The sequence below is a fragment of the Salmo salar genome, chromosome ssa15 (assembly GCF_905237065.1).
Source record: "Salmo salar chromosome ssa15, Ssal_v3.1, whole genome shotgun sequence".
NCBI lineage: Eukaryota > Metazoa > Chordata > Actinopteri > Salmoniformes > Salmonidae > Salmo > Salmo salar.
Window position 1 is genome coordinate 67,834,876 of NC_059456.1, and position 15,540 is coordinate 67,850,415.

Here is a 15,540-nt window from a genome sequence, read left to right on the forward strand (position 1 = left end):
GGTTGTGCAGTAGACTAATTCCATGGATAGGAAACAGAAGATCATAGATTTGAATCTCACTGACGCCGTGTCACAATAAAGAAATGTGTTTTACATGATTAATGCCTAAGCAAATTCATTTCCAAGGGTCCCATCTGTGCTTGGAATTAAAAAGTTATGTCTTGCTTAACTTCTTCCAGTGTGAAGTAATGGGTAGCATGGCAAACTAGATTTTTAGAGTATCGTCCCCAACACTGGTGTTTTGGATGTTTTCCAGACAAATCCACAGGAATCCCACATCTGCAGTTAAGTAAATCATCCATTGCCTCACGGAAGGTTGTACACAATTTACAATCAACGCAAAAGGTTGTCATATTTTCAACAAAACATTTATTGTTGGCATAATGCAACCATAGAAAACACCAGAAGGACCTGGTAACAACTGAAATGTACAAAGGAGTACAGTACACACAAGTGTGGATGTCTTAATTCCACAGTTCCCTGTGTGTGTCCCCAGTCATACCAGTAGAGGCTCAGTGCAGGTAGAGGTGCTGCTGGAACCACAGCACCACGTTGAGGAAGCAGTCAGCCTGAGTGTCCACACGAGCCAGAGAGTGGGCGTCCTCCGCAAACCAAAGCAACCTGCAAGGGCAAGCAGTTGTATTTATTAGCGGACAACGTAGGAAAACAAAAGCAAGCAATTTCTTATTGGACAAGTTCAGGTAGTCCCTCCCTGTTTCAGTTTGTTCCGCTTCCATTAGGTACCTAACAAATACGGCCCAGAGTTCACACAGGTCAACGAACCATCTAATAACAATGCTAAACTAGGACGGCGCTGCAGTGGATAGCTGCCGTCTTACCGGCTTCTGACCAAATTCTGCATCAGAACAGCAATCGCGAACCTCGATTCGCATAGAGATTTCTACTTCAACGAGTCGGCAGCTCTGGTCGTTTACCCCGGACCTGGCCCTGATCCCCGGGACTCGAAAGAGGAAGCAGCGGCGAAAGAGAGGCAAGCGAGGCGGCGTCATGATTAGTCTACGTCGGCGGGCATCTAGACCACTATTGCCGTCTGTTTTGTTGGCGAACGTACAATCACTAGAGAACAAACTGTTGGCGACTATCCTATCAACGGGACCTGAAGAACTGCAATATCCTACATTTCAAGAAGTCTTGCCTGAACAAGGACAATACACCTCACTGGTAAGATCAGAAGACAGCCTCGGGTAAGCTGAGAGGGGGAGGAGTGTCTCAACAGCTGGTGCACAAACTCTAATTTTAAGGAAGTCTCAAGTTTTTGGTCGCCTGAGTACGAATACCTCATGGTAAGCTGCAGATCATAATATGTACCAAGAGCTTTTTCATCGACAGTAACAGTCAAAAGTTTGGACACACCTACTCATTCAAGGGTTTTTCTTTATTTTTACTATTTTCTACATTGTAGAATAATAGTGAAGACATCAAAAGTATGAAATAACACATATTGAATCATGTAACCAAAAAAGTGTTAAACAAATCAAAATATATTTTAACATTTGAGATTCTTCAGAGTAGCCACCCTTTGCCTTGATGCCAGCTTTGCACACTCTTGGCATTCTCTTAACCAGCTTCATGAGGTAGTCACCTGGTATACATTTCAATTAACAGGTGTGTCTTGTTAAAAGTTATTTTGGGGAATTTCTTTCCTTAATGCATTTGAGCCAAATTCTATAGTAAGTACTGTAGTGTTCTATAGTTATTTTTTCATGTGGGCAGGATGATGGATAATATAACAAGCGGTTGTCACCTGACGGGGGAGCCCCTGCTCTTCAGAGAGCGGTACAGCTCCAAACCTTGGTGAGGGGACACTCGCCTGTCTTTACCCCCCAGCATCAGGAGCACTGGGGCCTTGATCTGGACACAGACAGACGAAACCAAATGATATGCTTGTCTCATTGACAGCTATAGGGGAGTGTGTTTGTATTTGTGTGCATGAACCTCAAACCTGAGGTGCGTAGGTGATGGGGGATTTCTGGAGCATGGTGGTGAGAGCCTCTGGGGTGGGCAGCTGGTCATAAGAGTACTGCAGCCCCACACAAGAGTAACGCCTAGGAAAGGTAGAGGGAGACACAGGACAACTATCCATCAACCAACCAATTAATCACATTGTATTTGCATAGTACTTGTATTTTTATGTATTTATTATTTTTACAGCATCTTAAATATGCAGTGCACACACCCTTTCCATCCCCCAACTAGTGCACTACAATTAGTGTTTTACAGTCTCATTTAGGACTCCCCAGTCCTATACACTGATACAGAGACAGAGTGTCAAGTCTCACCAGTCCACGATGTCACTGGTTCCCAGTAAGGTGGCAGCGTTGATGACTGGGTTCCTGACGGCACACGCCTTGTAGAAGTCTGGGAACTGGCCAATCAGGTGGCAGGCCAGGAAGCCTCCGTGGGACCCACCCATCACCACCACTTTATCAGGGTCAAGGGTTAAGAGCTTCTCAGCAGTTTGGTCAGCAAGGGCAGTTAGCACAGCCCTCTGGGAATGATAGTTAGGAAGAGGTTAGTTTAACAAGATGTGTTAGTAGTATTGAGTTAGAACAAAAATTAGCAACCTGACTGACACCCTGGGTTGAAACTGTTGTAGTCATTTTCAGCTGAGAGCTCACTCGGTACCTGCACATCCTTGACGTCTTGGCTGCCGATGTTACCGGCCAGAGAGAGGATGCTGTCCTGGCCAAAGCCAGTGGAACCCCGGTAATTCACTACAAAACACAGAGCGAGAAACAATATTCTATCAGTGGATACCAGTGTGTGTGGGTGTGAGCCAAGGAGGAAGTCCACTATCTTACCCATGAGTACAGCAAAGCCCAGTTTGACCAGGACTGCTGTAGTGACATTCCACTCCGCAAAGAACTGGGAGTGCGGCCCACCTGGGAAAGAACACAAGCTTCAGTGAGTCCTCCGTGATCACTTTCATAGATCAGTTCCCATATACATAAAAGCATCTCAGAATAGGAGTGCCGATCTAGGATCAGTTTTTATACAAATTAAATATACAACGAAGATTTGATCCTAGACCAGTGCTCCTACTACGAGACGCTTTATGAATACGGCCCAGGAGCTAGATTCTCCAGAGGTTTCTCTCACCATGGACAAACACCACCAGAGGAACCTTGGTGCGTGACGGAAGGTGGTTTGACGTAACCAGCAGGGCCCCGAAGTCTAGGCCAGCTACATAAGAGACACACAACTTACTTCATTTTATTGTTCTCAAGGACATGCAGTTATGGCAACCAGACAAGTTGTAAACCACTATTGACTGACTCACAGTACTCTGGGTTCTCCTCCTGGGGCGTAGGGCTGATGTCCAGAACATTGACGATAGCACCACGTAGACACGACTCGCCCAGAGGGTCCCAGGACACCTCCCCCTCCCCCCCGGCCAACGGAAGAAAAGCCACTACCTGCAATGACAATGCATATATAACCAGTATGGGATGGGGGGGGGTGTGTAACCTAAATGACCGGGATGGGGTGGGTGTGTAACCTAAATGACCGGGATGGGGTGGGTGTGTAACCTAAATGACCGGGATGGGGTGGGTGTGTAACCTAAATGACCGGGATGGGGTGGGTGTGTAACCTAAATGACCGGGATGGGGTGGGTGTGTAACCTAAATGACCGGGATGGGGTGGGTGTGTAACCTAAATGACCGGGATGGGGTGGGTGTGTAACCTAAATGACCGGGATGGGGTGGGTGTGTAACCTAAATGACCGGGATGGGGTGGGTGTGTAACCTAAATGACCGGGATGGGGTGGGTGTGTAACCTAAATGACCGGGATGGGGTGGGTGTGTAACCTAAATGACCGGGATGGGGTGGGTGTGTAACCTAAATGACCCGGATGGGGTGGGTGTGTAACCTAAATGACCCGGATGGGGTGGGTGTGTAACCTAAATGACCCGGGATGGGGTGGTGTGTAACCTAAATGACCCGGGATGGGGTGGTGTGTAACCTAAATGACCCGGGATGGGGTGGTGTGTAACCTAAATGACCCGGGATGGGGTGGTGTGTAACCTAAATGACCGGGATGGGGTGGTGTAACCTAAATGACCGGGATGGGGTGGTGTAACCGAAATGACCGGTATAGGGGGGTAACCTAAATGACCGGTATAGGGGGGTAACCTAAATGACCGGTATAGGGGGGTAACCTAAATGACCGGTATAGGGGGGTAACCTAAATGACCAGTATAGGGGGGTAACCTAAATGACCAGTATAGGGGGGTAACCTAAATGACCAGTATAGGGGGGTAACCTAAATGACCAGTATAGGGGGGTAACCTAAATGACCAGTATAGGGGGGTAACCTAAATGACCAGTATAGGGGGGGTAACCTAAATGACCAGTATAGGGGGGGTAACCTAAATGACCAGTATAGGGGGGGTAACCTAAATGACCAGTATAGGGGGGGTAACCTAAATGACCAGTATAGGGGGGGTAACCTAAATGACCAGTATAGGGGGGGTAACCTAAATGACCAGTATAGGGGGGTAACCTAAATGACCAGTATAGGGGGGGTAACCTAAATGACCAGTATAGGGGGGTAACCTAAATGACCAGTATAGGGGGGTAACCTAAATGACCAGTATAGGGGGGTAACCTAAATGACCAGTATAGGGGGGTAACCTAAATGACCAGTATAGGGGGGTAACCTAAATGACCAGTATAGGGGGGTAACCTACATGTTTTCCACAAGCACATGGAGTTGCTAACTAAATATAAACATTTACTTTTTAACGAGACGTGTTGGTGTATTAGCAGCACAATTTCTAACTTGTTTACATTTGTTTTTACTTACACTTGACTCCATATTGACCTTGAGGTTTTGGCTGACTTTTCTTAGCGGATGTACCATCATCGCAAATTGAATTATGGGGCATTTCAGGCCCCGAAGTGAACATAATTGCACACCTGCAAATTCCATTAAAAACGAGGGCTGAGGGGCTTACGTTGCAAACTTCCCTTGCTTGGCTAATCATTTGGACTGACAAATATGGCCACGGGGATTCCCCCAAGGGCATAAGGCAAGGGTAAGTGGACGAGGGTGTGTCTTTTATATGTTTGAAACGCAGCCATTGAGTTACATTAGAAGTGTCCATCCAAGAAGGCTCAAGGTCATTGGCCACAGATAAAGTGACGTCAAATCACATATCTGCCGTAGCTTTGATTGGACTGATCATGTCAACATCATACTTAGCTAGCAGTCATCATGAATTAAGTCTACAATCTACTGGCAAATCCTTGTCATATGAGAAATTATGATAAAACTTATCGGTGCTTGTCGGCCATTGGACATAAACGTTACACACCAAGTTGGAAATCGCTAATTCAACAATGAGTGGTTTGGAAGGAATCAGTGGCTAACTGCAAGCGTCGCAAAGCAATTACTAGCCTGATATTCAGTGGGGTGGGTGTTTAAAAAGGATAAACATTGAACACGATGGGCTTGAAAAGGTTGAATACATTGGCCATGCTGTCAATCCAGCGTTACTTCTGCAGCATTCAAAACAACTGGAAACTCGGAACTGGAAAATCTCAGACATGTTTGTTTAAGCAAGTCAGCCGTATCAGCTATTATTTTTTAAAGGCAGTAAATGAGGCTGAATGAACGGTTTCGCTGCCAGACAAGGATCCGCTGATAGCCAGGTGTAGCAGTGGTAAGGATTCACTCTGTGGTGCTGAAAAGAAAGCTCTATAGTTGGTACAGCTTTATGTAGGTCTTAACCATGTGTGGGCACTGTTGGTCACCGTTATAGTGCAATTCATGTACTGTTTAGTGTAGTGGCTTTGCTAACATGCACCGAAAATAAAAAAAATTGGAGTTTGCCCCACCAAGATTTACATGCTAAAATCGCCACTGAGCATGCGAAAGAAAATAAATTAATGTGCCACGACTCATCGTTACCACATTATATGGGACGTGCAAATTGACTCCCAGACAAAGAAGGAGCATCATGCGCTCTCAGAGGAGGCTGGTAGTAGGAGCTACAGGAAGACGGGCTCATCGTAATGGCTGGTACGGAATTCATGTAACGGTATCAAACAAACACATGGAAACCACATGTTTGACTGTTCCATTTATTCCATTCATTACAATGAGCCCGTCCTCCTATAGCTCCAGCCACCATCCTCCTCTGTGCTCTCTCCCACCGTGTAAAGAAATGTGACTGCAAGCACAGTGTACACAACATACACACCCAGGAGGTACAGAGAGACAGTCAACCCAGCAGACAGTCAACCCAGCAGACAGTCAACCCAGCAGACAGTCAACCCAGCAGACAGTCAACCCAGCAGACAGTCATCCCTGTCGTCGCTCACTTTCTGACTGACACGCGCTATAAGATGCATATCATTCATTTTAGTGGGAGAGGGCTCGTGAACTTTTTTTTTATGACTTGTGAATTGTAAAAAGTAGCATAGTTAATTTAAGTGGAAAAAGTACCCGGCTGAAAATGAGTGTAACCGGCTGTACAGCCAACAGCCGGCGCTAATGGAAAACACTAACCTGAATGCCCAGACCTCTGTATAGGGGTAACCTGAATGCCCAGACCTCTGTATAGGGGTAACCTGAATGCCCAGACCTCTGTATAGGGGTAACCTGAATGCCCAGACCTCTGTATAGGGGTAACCTGAATGCCCAGACCTCTGTATAGGGGTAACCTGAATGCCCAGACCTCTGTATAGGGGTAACCTGAATGCCCAGACCTCTGTATAGGGGTAACCTGAATGCCCAGACCTCTGTATAGGGGTAACCTGAATGCCCAGACCTCTGTATAGGGGTAACCTGAATGCCCAGACCTCTGTATAGGGGTAACCTGAATGCCCAGACCTCTGTATAGGGGTAACCTGAATGCCCAGACCTCTGTATAGGGGTAACCTGAATGCCCAGACCTCTGTATAGGGGTAACCTGAATGCCCAGACCTCTGTATAGGGGTAACCTGAATGCCCAGACCTCTGTATAGGGGTAACCTGAATGCCCAGACCTCTGTATAGGGGTAACCTGAATGCCCAGACCTCTGTATAGGGGTAACCTGAATGCCCAGAGCGATATATGAATGACCACAATACTGTATTACCAGGCGTGGGGCCTCGTTCAGATGGGAACAGTGGACCACCATGAGGTCATTCTGGATGGTGAGCAGCTTCCAGCTCCCAAATTTCTCAGCTGAGGGGAGAGAGAAAGCTTGAACGGTTTTGCTACAGCTCGGACTAGTTTCAGTTGAAGAAGCTGGAGATGAAAACCCAACAGACTAATAATCATATAAAGGAGAGCTTACAGTCAGACATGCGGGTTACTCTCCTAGTGGTCCTGTCCACTACAAAGAGGTCCTGGGACAGAGGGAGAGATGGGAAAGTGAGATCATGGAGTACAAAGTTGTGTCCGCTTGTGTGCATGTTCACACTATACCCGCCAGTTCCTCCGGGCACTACTGAAGACCACTCTCTGGCTGTCTGACGCCCAGCATCGAGGTGGCAGAGCCTCATACAGCCCAGCAAACTCATCTAGGGACAGACAAAAAGGGGGGGGGGGGCGGCACAGGAACGGGAATTGATAGATTGGGTCCGGGAAGGAAATGGGTGAGAAGCAAGAGATGGAAAGTGCAGTAGGAAATGGGGTGCCATTCTATGTCAAGTTCAAAATGTTGCGTTAAAGTTATTCAAATTCTGTACCTTTCTTTGGCCTATTGACTACGTCCACCAGCACCGAGATCTTCCTTGTCTCCAGGTCATACTGCGGACAGAGAGAAGGTAAGGATATAACAGTATAACAGTGCAGAATACCACCAGCGAAGCATAAGCAGCACCCCCCACTGACCTCCAGACCATCCTTGCTTCTTTCTGATAAGGCGGTAACGCTGAGGACTAGGCTGGGAGCGGGAGGTAACGCTGAGGACTAGGCTGGGAGCGGGAGGTAACGCTGAGGACTAGGCTGGGAGCGGGAGGTAACGCTGAGGACTAGGCTGGGAGCGGGAGGTAACGCTGAGGACTAGGCTGGGAGCGGGAGGTAACGCTGAGGACTAGGCTGGGAGCGGGAGGTAACGCTGAGGACTAGGCTGGGAGCGGGAGGTAACGCTGAGGACTAGGCTGGGAGCGGGAGGTAACGCTGAGGACTAGGCTGGGAGCGGGAGGTAACGCTGAGGACTAGGCTGGGAGCGGGAGGTAACGCTGAGGACTAGGCTGGGAGCGGGAGGTAACGCTGAGGACTAGGCTGGGAGCGGGAGGTAACGCTGAGGACTAGGCTGGGAGCGGGAGGTAACGCTGAGGACTAGGCTGGGAGCGGGAGGTAACGCTGAGGACTAGGCTGGGAGCGGGAGGTAACGCTGAGGACTAGGCTGGGAGCGGGAGGTAACGCTGAGGACTAGGCTGGGAGCGGGAGGTAACGCTGAGGACTAGGCTGGGAGCGGGAGGTAACGCTGAGGACTAGGCTGGGAGCGGGAGGTAACGCTGAGGACTAGGCTGGGAGCGGGAGGTAACGCTGAGGACTAGGCTGGGAGCGGGAGGTAACGCTGAGGACTAGGCTGGGAGCGGGAGGTAACGCTGAGGACTAGGCTGGGAGCGGGAGGTAACGCTGAGGACTAGGCTGGGAGCGGGAGGTAACGCTGAGGACTAGGCTGGGAGCGGGAGGTAACGCTGAGGACTAGGCTGGGAGCGGGAGGTAACGCTGAGGACTAGGCTGGGAGCGGGAGGTAACGCTGAGGACTAGGCTGGGAGCGGGAGGTAACGCTGAGGACTAGGCTGGGAGCGGGAGGTAACGCTGAGGACTAGGCTGGGAGCGGGAGGTAACGCTGAGGACTAGGCTGGGAGCGGGAGGTAACGCTGAGGACTAGGCTGGGAGCGGGAGGTAACGCTGAGGACTAGGCTGGGAGCGGGGGTCTGGAGGTCACGCTGAGGACTAGGGGCTAGGCTGGGAGTGGGGTCTGGACTGGGGTCTGGGAGTTGGGAGGCTGGAGGTCGGGCTGGGACTCACCTGCTGCATGCTGAGACACTGGCTGTGGGGGCCAAACACCTGTCCCTCCAGGTACACCAGGTAGCGTCCATCAGGGCTCAGACGGGGGGACGAGACTGAGCTGGTGTCCCCAGACAGACACTCTGTGTAAGGAGAGACAAGAAGGGGTTGCAGGTTGGAGGTTTGAGAGGAGGAAAGAGAAGCTTTGTTGTTAATTCGCTGTGAATTCATGGTGAATTAACAAGTTGATTACCATGACAATGAACACAGGAAATACTCACCACAGTTTCCTTCCAGGTCCAGACAAAACAGAGCTGACCTGAAACCAGAAGCTCTCATTTTAGTCTTACTAAAATAACACATAAGGGCATATCTTGATCAGTCTATTACTCTGGAATATTGATTAGTGAGACGACGTAAACATAGTAGACTACACAGGCTGTTCCTTACCTCCTATTGGAGCAGAACCTCAGGCCCAGTCTGAAGGGCTCATGCCACCAGCCCACAAAAAACACAGACTCGCCATCATGGGCCCAGAGACCCTGTGTTAACCAGACAGACAATCAGCATGACAACAATTACTGTACATTTACATTTCATGGCATAACATGATATTACATAGAATTACATGACCACAAGACATGTCATGTGACTGGTGATCTTTACAGTGAAGTTGCAAATACCATACGATGCTCTGCTAATGCCTTTATTGGTGGGTGTGGGTGTGTGAGGCCCCGTTTTTGCTCACCTGGCCTGGGGACACGTGTGACGGGACACCCTGCAGCACTGTTACTGTGCCCTTGGCCACGTCGGCCACACACAGCACTGGGACACTTTTACTGGTCAAGCCTTCCCCCCAGTCCTCCCAGTACACACTCTTATCCTGATGCACAACAGGGGAAAGGAAGGGTGTTGAAGCCATGAAAAAAAGAATATAAATAAACACTGGATCATGTTTACACATAGCAGCCATCCTAAGAGTACTTCCAGAACCACCCGAATGTCACTTTAAGGACTACATCCAACTGAATGCATGGCTAAAAATACAAAGACAAGTAATAGAGGAGAAGTGATCAGGGTGTTTCTGATACCTTCTCAGAAGGGCCTTCCGAGGGCCCTGCTCTTGGCTCTCCAGCTGATGGGCTGGAGGCTGAAGCGTATGACTCTCCTATAGACCTTTTCCCCTCAGCAACATACAGCAGCCTGCTCTCACATGTAGACCAGGCCAGGCAGCCAAACTGAGCTGCACACAAAGACAGACAGACGGCGAACAAGAGACAAAGACAGACCGACATGGAGAGAGAGTGTGGCTGATGAATTCAAGCAAATGGCGCCGATTAGGTCCACAGTGGACAGGTCTAGCATCGGACAGAATACTCAGAGCGCCATAGGCATTAAAACCACCCAGGAAAAGGCCTTACCATCCTCATACACTCTCCCATGTTTGTTGAGAGCTGTGAGATCGAGGATCTTTTTTAAACAGCTGTTGCTCCATACCTGAAAATGAACAGACCCTATAAAAGTTAAAGCAAACCAGTATGCACCGTATCAGGGTGGGTGAAGGAATTTAGCCAAATGATGACGGACACACCCAGACTACTCCATCCTTACCTCCAGGAACTGTTGTACTACAACCTGACCGCTGGTTACCCTGACAACCGCCTTCAGATCTCCAGACAGGGAATAGGAACTCAGAAATCTATTTGAGCAGGAAGGAAGAAAGCATTGAAAATGGTAGCTCAGAGAAGGACCTCTCGTAATCTTTATTAAATACCTCCCCTATATAATCAGCTTACACATTACGTCATCAACACCAGACACTGGGATGGAGAATGAGTGGTGAGGGAGTGTTAATGTGTCCGTCTGTCTACTTACTCGCTGTGTAAAAGGCTGCAGGGGCTTGGTGGTTGGATGTCTATGTCGGTCTCTTTACTGTAGTTTTGAATCAGCGTCCACTGCTGGGCATAGTGCAGTCTGGCTCCCCGGACCGTCTCAGTCTGACTCCACTCTGATAGGCACAGGTGAAGGAGAGGTTAATAACTAGGATATTCCCCCCCCCATCAAAAGATTTAAAAAGTAATCCAAACAATTTTTTTCCCAACCAAGCAAACATGATAGCACACGAGCAGTCAAAAAAAACAAATACACTTCCAGGTTTATAAATATCATAAATCAGGGAGAACTGCTTGTCTGCATATGTTTTTTATGGGTACCAATTTGTCTGCTGTTCAGTGTTCTTCAGTGCGTGTGTGTGTGTGTGTGTGTGTGTGTGTGTGTGTGATGTATAGAGGGCTAATGCCCAAAAGCCTGTTAAAGCATGGGCAGCACCACTGAGGCCTTTCAGAATGATAGAGGCCTCTAGTGACCAAAAGGTAGCATTGAAGGCTTCCGCCATTTTAACGTCAGCAACTGGGTGGTACTTCACACTTAATTGGCTGATCCTGTTGGAGTCATGTCCATCCAGGTCATCAGGAGGGATCCAGCCAATCGTGAAGAAAATTGACTACTTCAAAATGGAGATAGCCTCAATGGCGCTGCCCATGCTGTCATAGACGCTATTGTCACATATAGAACAATGAGTCAGATATTTCCCTGGATGTATAAATGTGAAGCATCCGGTTGGCGTTTCCACACACTACCAAATATGGTAGTGAGGAAGCCCAGCACTGGGAAAAGACGGCGCAAGATGGATTTTGGCCAAAATTATGCAAATATTCTCATCAATGAAACATTTGATCGCCATACAGTTTTCTGTTTCCAAAACTAGAATCTGTAACAAACAGAGTGGACTGCATTTGGTAGACTTTACCCTTTGCCAAAAATGATGTTGTTTAGAAGGAGTGTAGGGGTGAATTGAGTTATTGCACACTCACACAACAAAGTAGGCATTCCTTAACGGAAATACGCTAATAAATACTAGAGCGAGCCAATAGGATCTTACTAGCTCGTGCTTGGCTCTGCCCACTATGATTAATTTGCTCAAATTGGAAATGACCAAAAAATTGGGGGGAGTTTGCCCCACCAAGATTTACATGCTAAAATCGCCAATGAGCATGAGAAAGAATATAAATTAATGTTCCAGAAAATGTACTAAGTGGATTTCGACTCATCGTTACCACATTATATGGGACGTGCAAATTGACTCCCAGACAATGAAGGAGCATCATGCTCTCTCAGAGGAGGCTGGTAGTAGGAGCTACAGGAAGACGGGCTCATCGTAATGGCTGGTACGGAATTCATGTAACGGTATCAAACAAACACATGGAAACCACATGTTTGACTGTTCCATTTATTCCATTCATTACAATGAGCCCGTCCTCCTATAGCTCCAGCCACCATCCTCCTCTGTGCTCTCTCCCACCGTGTAAAGAAATGTGACTGCAAGCACAGTGTACACAACATACACACCCAGGAGGTACAGAGAGAGTCAACCCAGCAGACAGTCAACCCAGCAGACAGTCAACCCAGCAGACAGTCAACCCAGCAGACTGTCAAACCAGCAGACTGTCAAACCAGCAGACTGTCAAACCAGCAGACTGTCAAACCAGCAGACTGTCTCCCTGTCGTCGCTCACTTTGACTGACACACACTATAAGATGCATATCATTCATTTTAGTGGGAGGGGGCTCGTGAACTTTTTTTTCTGATTTGTGAATTGTAAAAAAGTAGCATAGTTAAATTCAAGTGGAAAAAGTACCCAGCTGAAAATTAGTGTAACCGGCTGTACAGCCGACGCTAATGGAAAACACTAACCTAAATGAGCACAGTGTATATAGGGGTAACCTGAATGTCCAGAGCTCTGTAGAGGCGTAACCTGAATGTCCAGAGCTCTGTAGAGGCGTAACCTGAATGACTAGAGTGGTGGAAATGACATGCTCTGGTCTATCTTGGGTTAGTTATGAAATCTTTGCTATAATGGCACAGACACAAGATGAGTCCTCTATGTATCTCTATGGTAGCAGCAGACACAGAGGAAGCGAGAAACCCCACACCCTAATTGTTTCTGGTTACATTACAGTCAGTCATTGTAAATAAGAATTTGTTCTTAACTGATTTGCCAAGTTAAATAAAGGTTAAATAAAAAAAATATATGAAAATACACCCTTTCAGTTTGTTAACCAACTCAGAAGCAGATGAAAATTGACTACTTCAAAATGGTGATGGCCTCAGGCGCTACCTGTGGTTTCACAGACACCATAGTGGGACAGTTACAACGTTGCGATCTCTATACATCTCTATTGTGTGCGTGTGTGTGTGCAGTGTCTCACCTGTACATAAAGTGAAACTCGTGCCGTTTAATAGTGCCATGTAGTCATTCGCCGTCACGAAGGCAGAAATAGGGGTGGGATACCCACTATATTCGCGATACAAAGTGCTGATAGCGTCGGGTTCCATTCGTGCCTAGGTGCAGTAGCGTTAGTTAGACATGCCGCTATAAACTGTTTTTGGGAACACTTTTACAGTACATTAGCTAGCTAACTAATCACTTTCATCGATTGCAGGTGATAATAAAGCCATGTGACTGCATGCGTTCAACAAACGAACATTATGTATCAGCTTCATTTTAACGGTTAGATAGACGAATGTTAAGATAAACGTAGATGGAACACAAATGTCCATTTTGAGCTAAAGTGGTACTTATAAATCTGTGAAAAAAATAACAATAGTTGTCTTTTACCAGGAACTCCATGTCGACACGACGGCCGATACCATTTCATACAGGGGCTGATGGAAGAGACCAAACGCAAGGCGGCAGCAGCAACACATTTTGTAGGATTCACAAAGGAAGTGATTAATGGCGCCTTGGGATTTCACCCCAACTCTGACGTCATCCCATTGAAGTTGAAATTTAAAACGATCGGGAGGTCCAAAGAATCCCAGATAGCACTAACCATTCAAAAAAATAAACATCTCCTGCCCCATCCAATCCCACCATTTGAATCCCAAAGATAATTTGTAAAAATCCAAATAACTTCACAGATCTTCATTGTAAAGGGTTTAAACACTGTGTCCCATGCTTGTTCAAGGAACCATAAACAATTAATGAACACGCACCTGTGGAACGGTTGTTAAGACACTAACAGCTTACAGACGGTAGGCAATTAAGGTCTTAGTTATGAAAACTTAGGACACTAAAGAGGCTTGTCTACTGACTCTGGAAAAACACCAGAAGAAAGATGCCCAGGGTCCCTGCTCATCTGCGTGAATGTGCCTTAGGCATGCTGCAAGGAGGCCTGAGGACTGCCGATGTGGCCAGGGCAATAAATTGCAATGTCCGTACTGTGAGACGCCTAAGACAGCGCTTACAGGGAGACCGGACGGAAGGCTGATCGTCCTCGCAGTGGAAGACCACGTGTAACAATACCTGCACAGGATCGGTACATCCGAACATCACACCTGCGGGACAGGTACAGGATGGCAACAACAGCCTGAGTTACACCAGGAATGCACAATCCCTCCATCAGTGCTCAGACTGTCCACAATAGGCTGAGAGGCTGGACTGAGGGCTTGTAGGCCTGTTGTAAGGCAGGTCCTCACCAGACATCACCGGCAACAACGTCGCCTATGGGCACAAACCCACTGTCGCTAGACCAGACAGGACTGGCAAAAAGTGCTCTCACACAAGTCGCGGTTTTGTCTCACCAGGGGTGATGGTCGGATTCGCGTTTATCTTCGAAGGAATGAGCGTTACACCAAGCCCTGTACTCTGGAGCGCGATCAATTTGGAGGTGGAGGGTCCATCATGGTCTGGGTCGGTGTGTCACAGCATCATCGGACTGAGCTTGTCGTCATTGCAGGCAATCTCAACGCTGTGCGTTACAGGGAAGACCTCCTCCCTCATGTGGTACCCTTCCTTGCAGGCTCACCCTGACATTACCCTCCATCATGACAATGCCACCAGCCATACTGCTCGTTCTGTGCATGATTTCCTGCAAGACATGAATGTCAGTGTTCTGCCATGGCCAGCGAAGAGCCTGGATCTCAATCCCATTGAGCACGTCTCGGATCTGTTGGATCGGAGGGTGAGGGCTAGGGCCATTCCCCCAGAAATGTCCGGGAATTTGCAGGTGCCTTGGTGGAAGAGTGGGGTAACATCTCACAGCAAGAACTGGCAAAGTCCATGAGAATATGCACTGCTCCTCTCCCAGTTTCATGAATTAGTCCCTCAATTGCAAATATGGAACAAACTACAGTTAACAACCTTTCTGCAATTCCTAGATTATTGTCCAATCACCGTATTGCGAATACTACTCACATGCAGAGAGGTATTGTTAGTAGTAATCTTGTCCCCATAAAATTGAGCTCTGTCAATAGCTCGAAAATGGTTTATTGCTCATCCAGTGCAGCTTCAGGTGCTACCTTGGATACTCCATCTGATATGAATTCCTGTAGCAATGGCATTGGAATAATTCATTTGAATGCTAGAAGCCTGATACAAAAGTTGGACTTTATTGAAATTTTGGTCTCACAATCAAATGTTGACGTATTGGTTGTATCTGAATCGTGGCTGTGTGATTCTGTGCCTGATTCAGATGTTAAGTTGATTGGGTACAATATTTAT

General features: G+C 47.6%; 1 protein-coding gene across 2 annotated transcripts; it reads right to left on the bottom strand.

The window, feature by feature from the left end:
• Window positions 1-346: 346 nt before the first annotated feature.
• Window positions 347-13,767, bottom strand: zgc:136971 (S9 family peptidase). Of its 2 annotated transcripts, XM_014146331.1 has the most exons (22): window positions 13,657-13,767; window positions 13,247-13,379; window positions 10,854-10,986; window positions 10,590-10,677; window positions 10,400-10,475; window positions 10,070-10,221; window positions 9,727-9,861; window positions 9,429-9,520; window positions 9,260-9,297; window positions 9,000-9,121; window positions 7,703-7,763; window positions 7,440-7,534; window positions 7,309-7,360; window positions 7,108-7,196; window positions 3,302-3,437; window positions 3,121-3,204; window positions 2,823-2,903; window positions 2,647-2,735; window positions 2,301-2,509; window positions 1,964-2,066; window positions 1,766-1,872; window positions 347-621 (listed from the first exon to the last, which is right to left on the bottom strand). In XM_014146331.1, the coding sequence occupies exons 1-22, from the start codon at window positions 13,666-13,668 to the stop codon at window positions 513-515; spliced, it is 2,196 nt and encodes a 731-aa protein (XP_014001806.1). In that variant the 5' UTR covers window positions 13,669-13,767; the 3' UTR covers window positions 347-512. The 2 variants fall into 2 exon arrangements, with proteins under 2 accessions (XP_014001806.1, XP_045551936.1); XM_045695980.1 differs by lacking the exons at window positions 347-621; window positions 1,766-1,872; window positions 1,964-2,066; ... (3 more) ...; window positions 3,121-3,204; window positions 3,302-3,437 and adding an exon at window positions 4,186-7,031 and having other exon boundaries at window positions 7,063-7,196.
• Between the last annotated feature and the right edge of the window lie 1,773 nt (window positions 13,768-15,540).

Coding starts and splice junctions, on each gene's coding strand:
- zgc:136971 (XM_014146331.1), bottom strand. Junction 2,904..3,120: donor TCTGGTGGTGTTTGTCCATG/GTGAGAGAAACC, acceptor GTTCTTTCCCAG/GTGGGCCGCACTCCCAGTTC. Junction 622..1,765: donor AGCAGGGGCTCCCCCGTCAG/GTGACAACCGCT, acceptor TTGCCCTTGCAG/GTTGCTTTGGTTTGCGGAGG.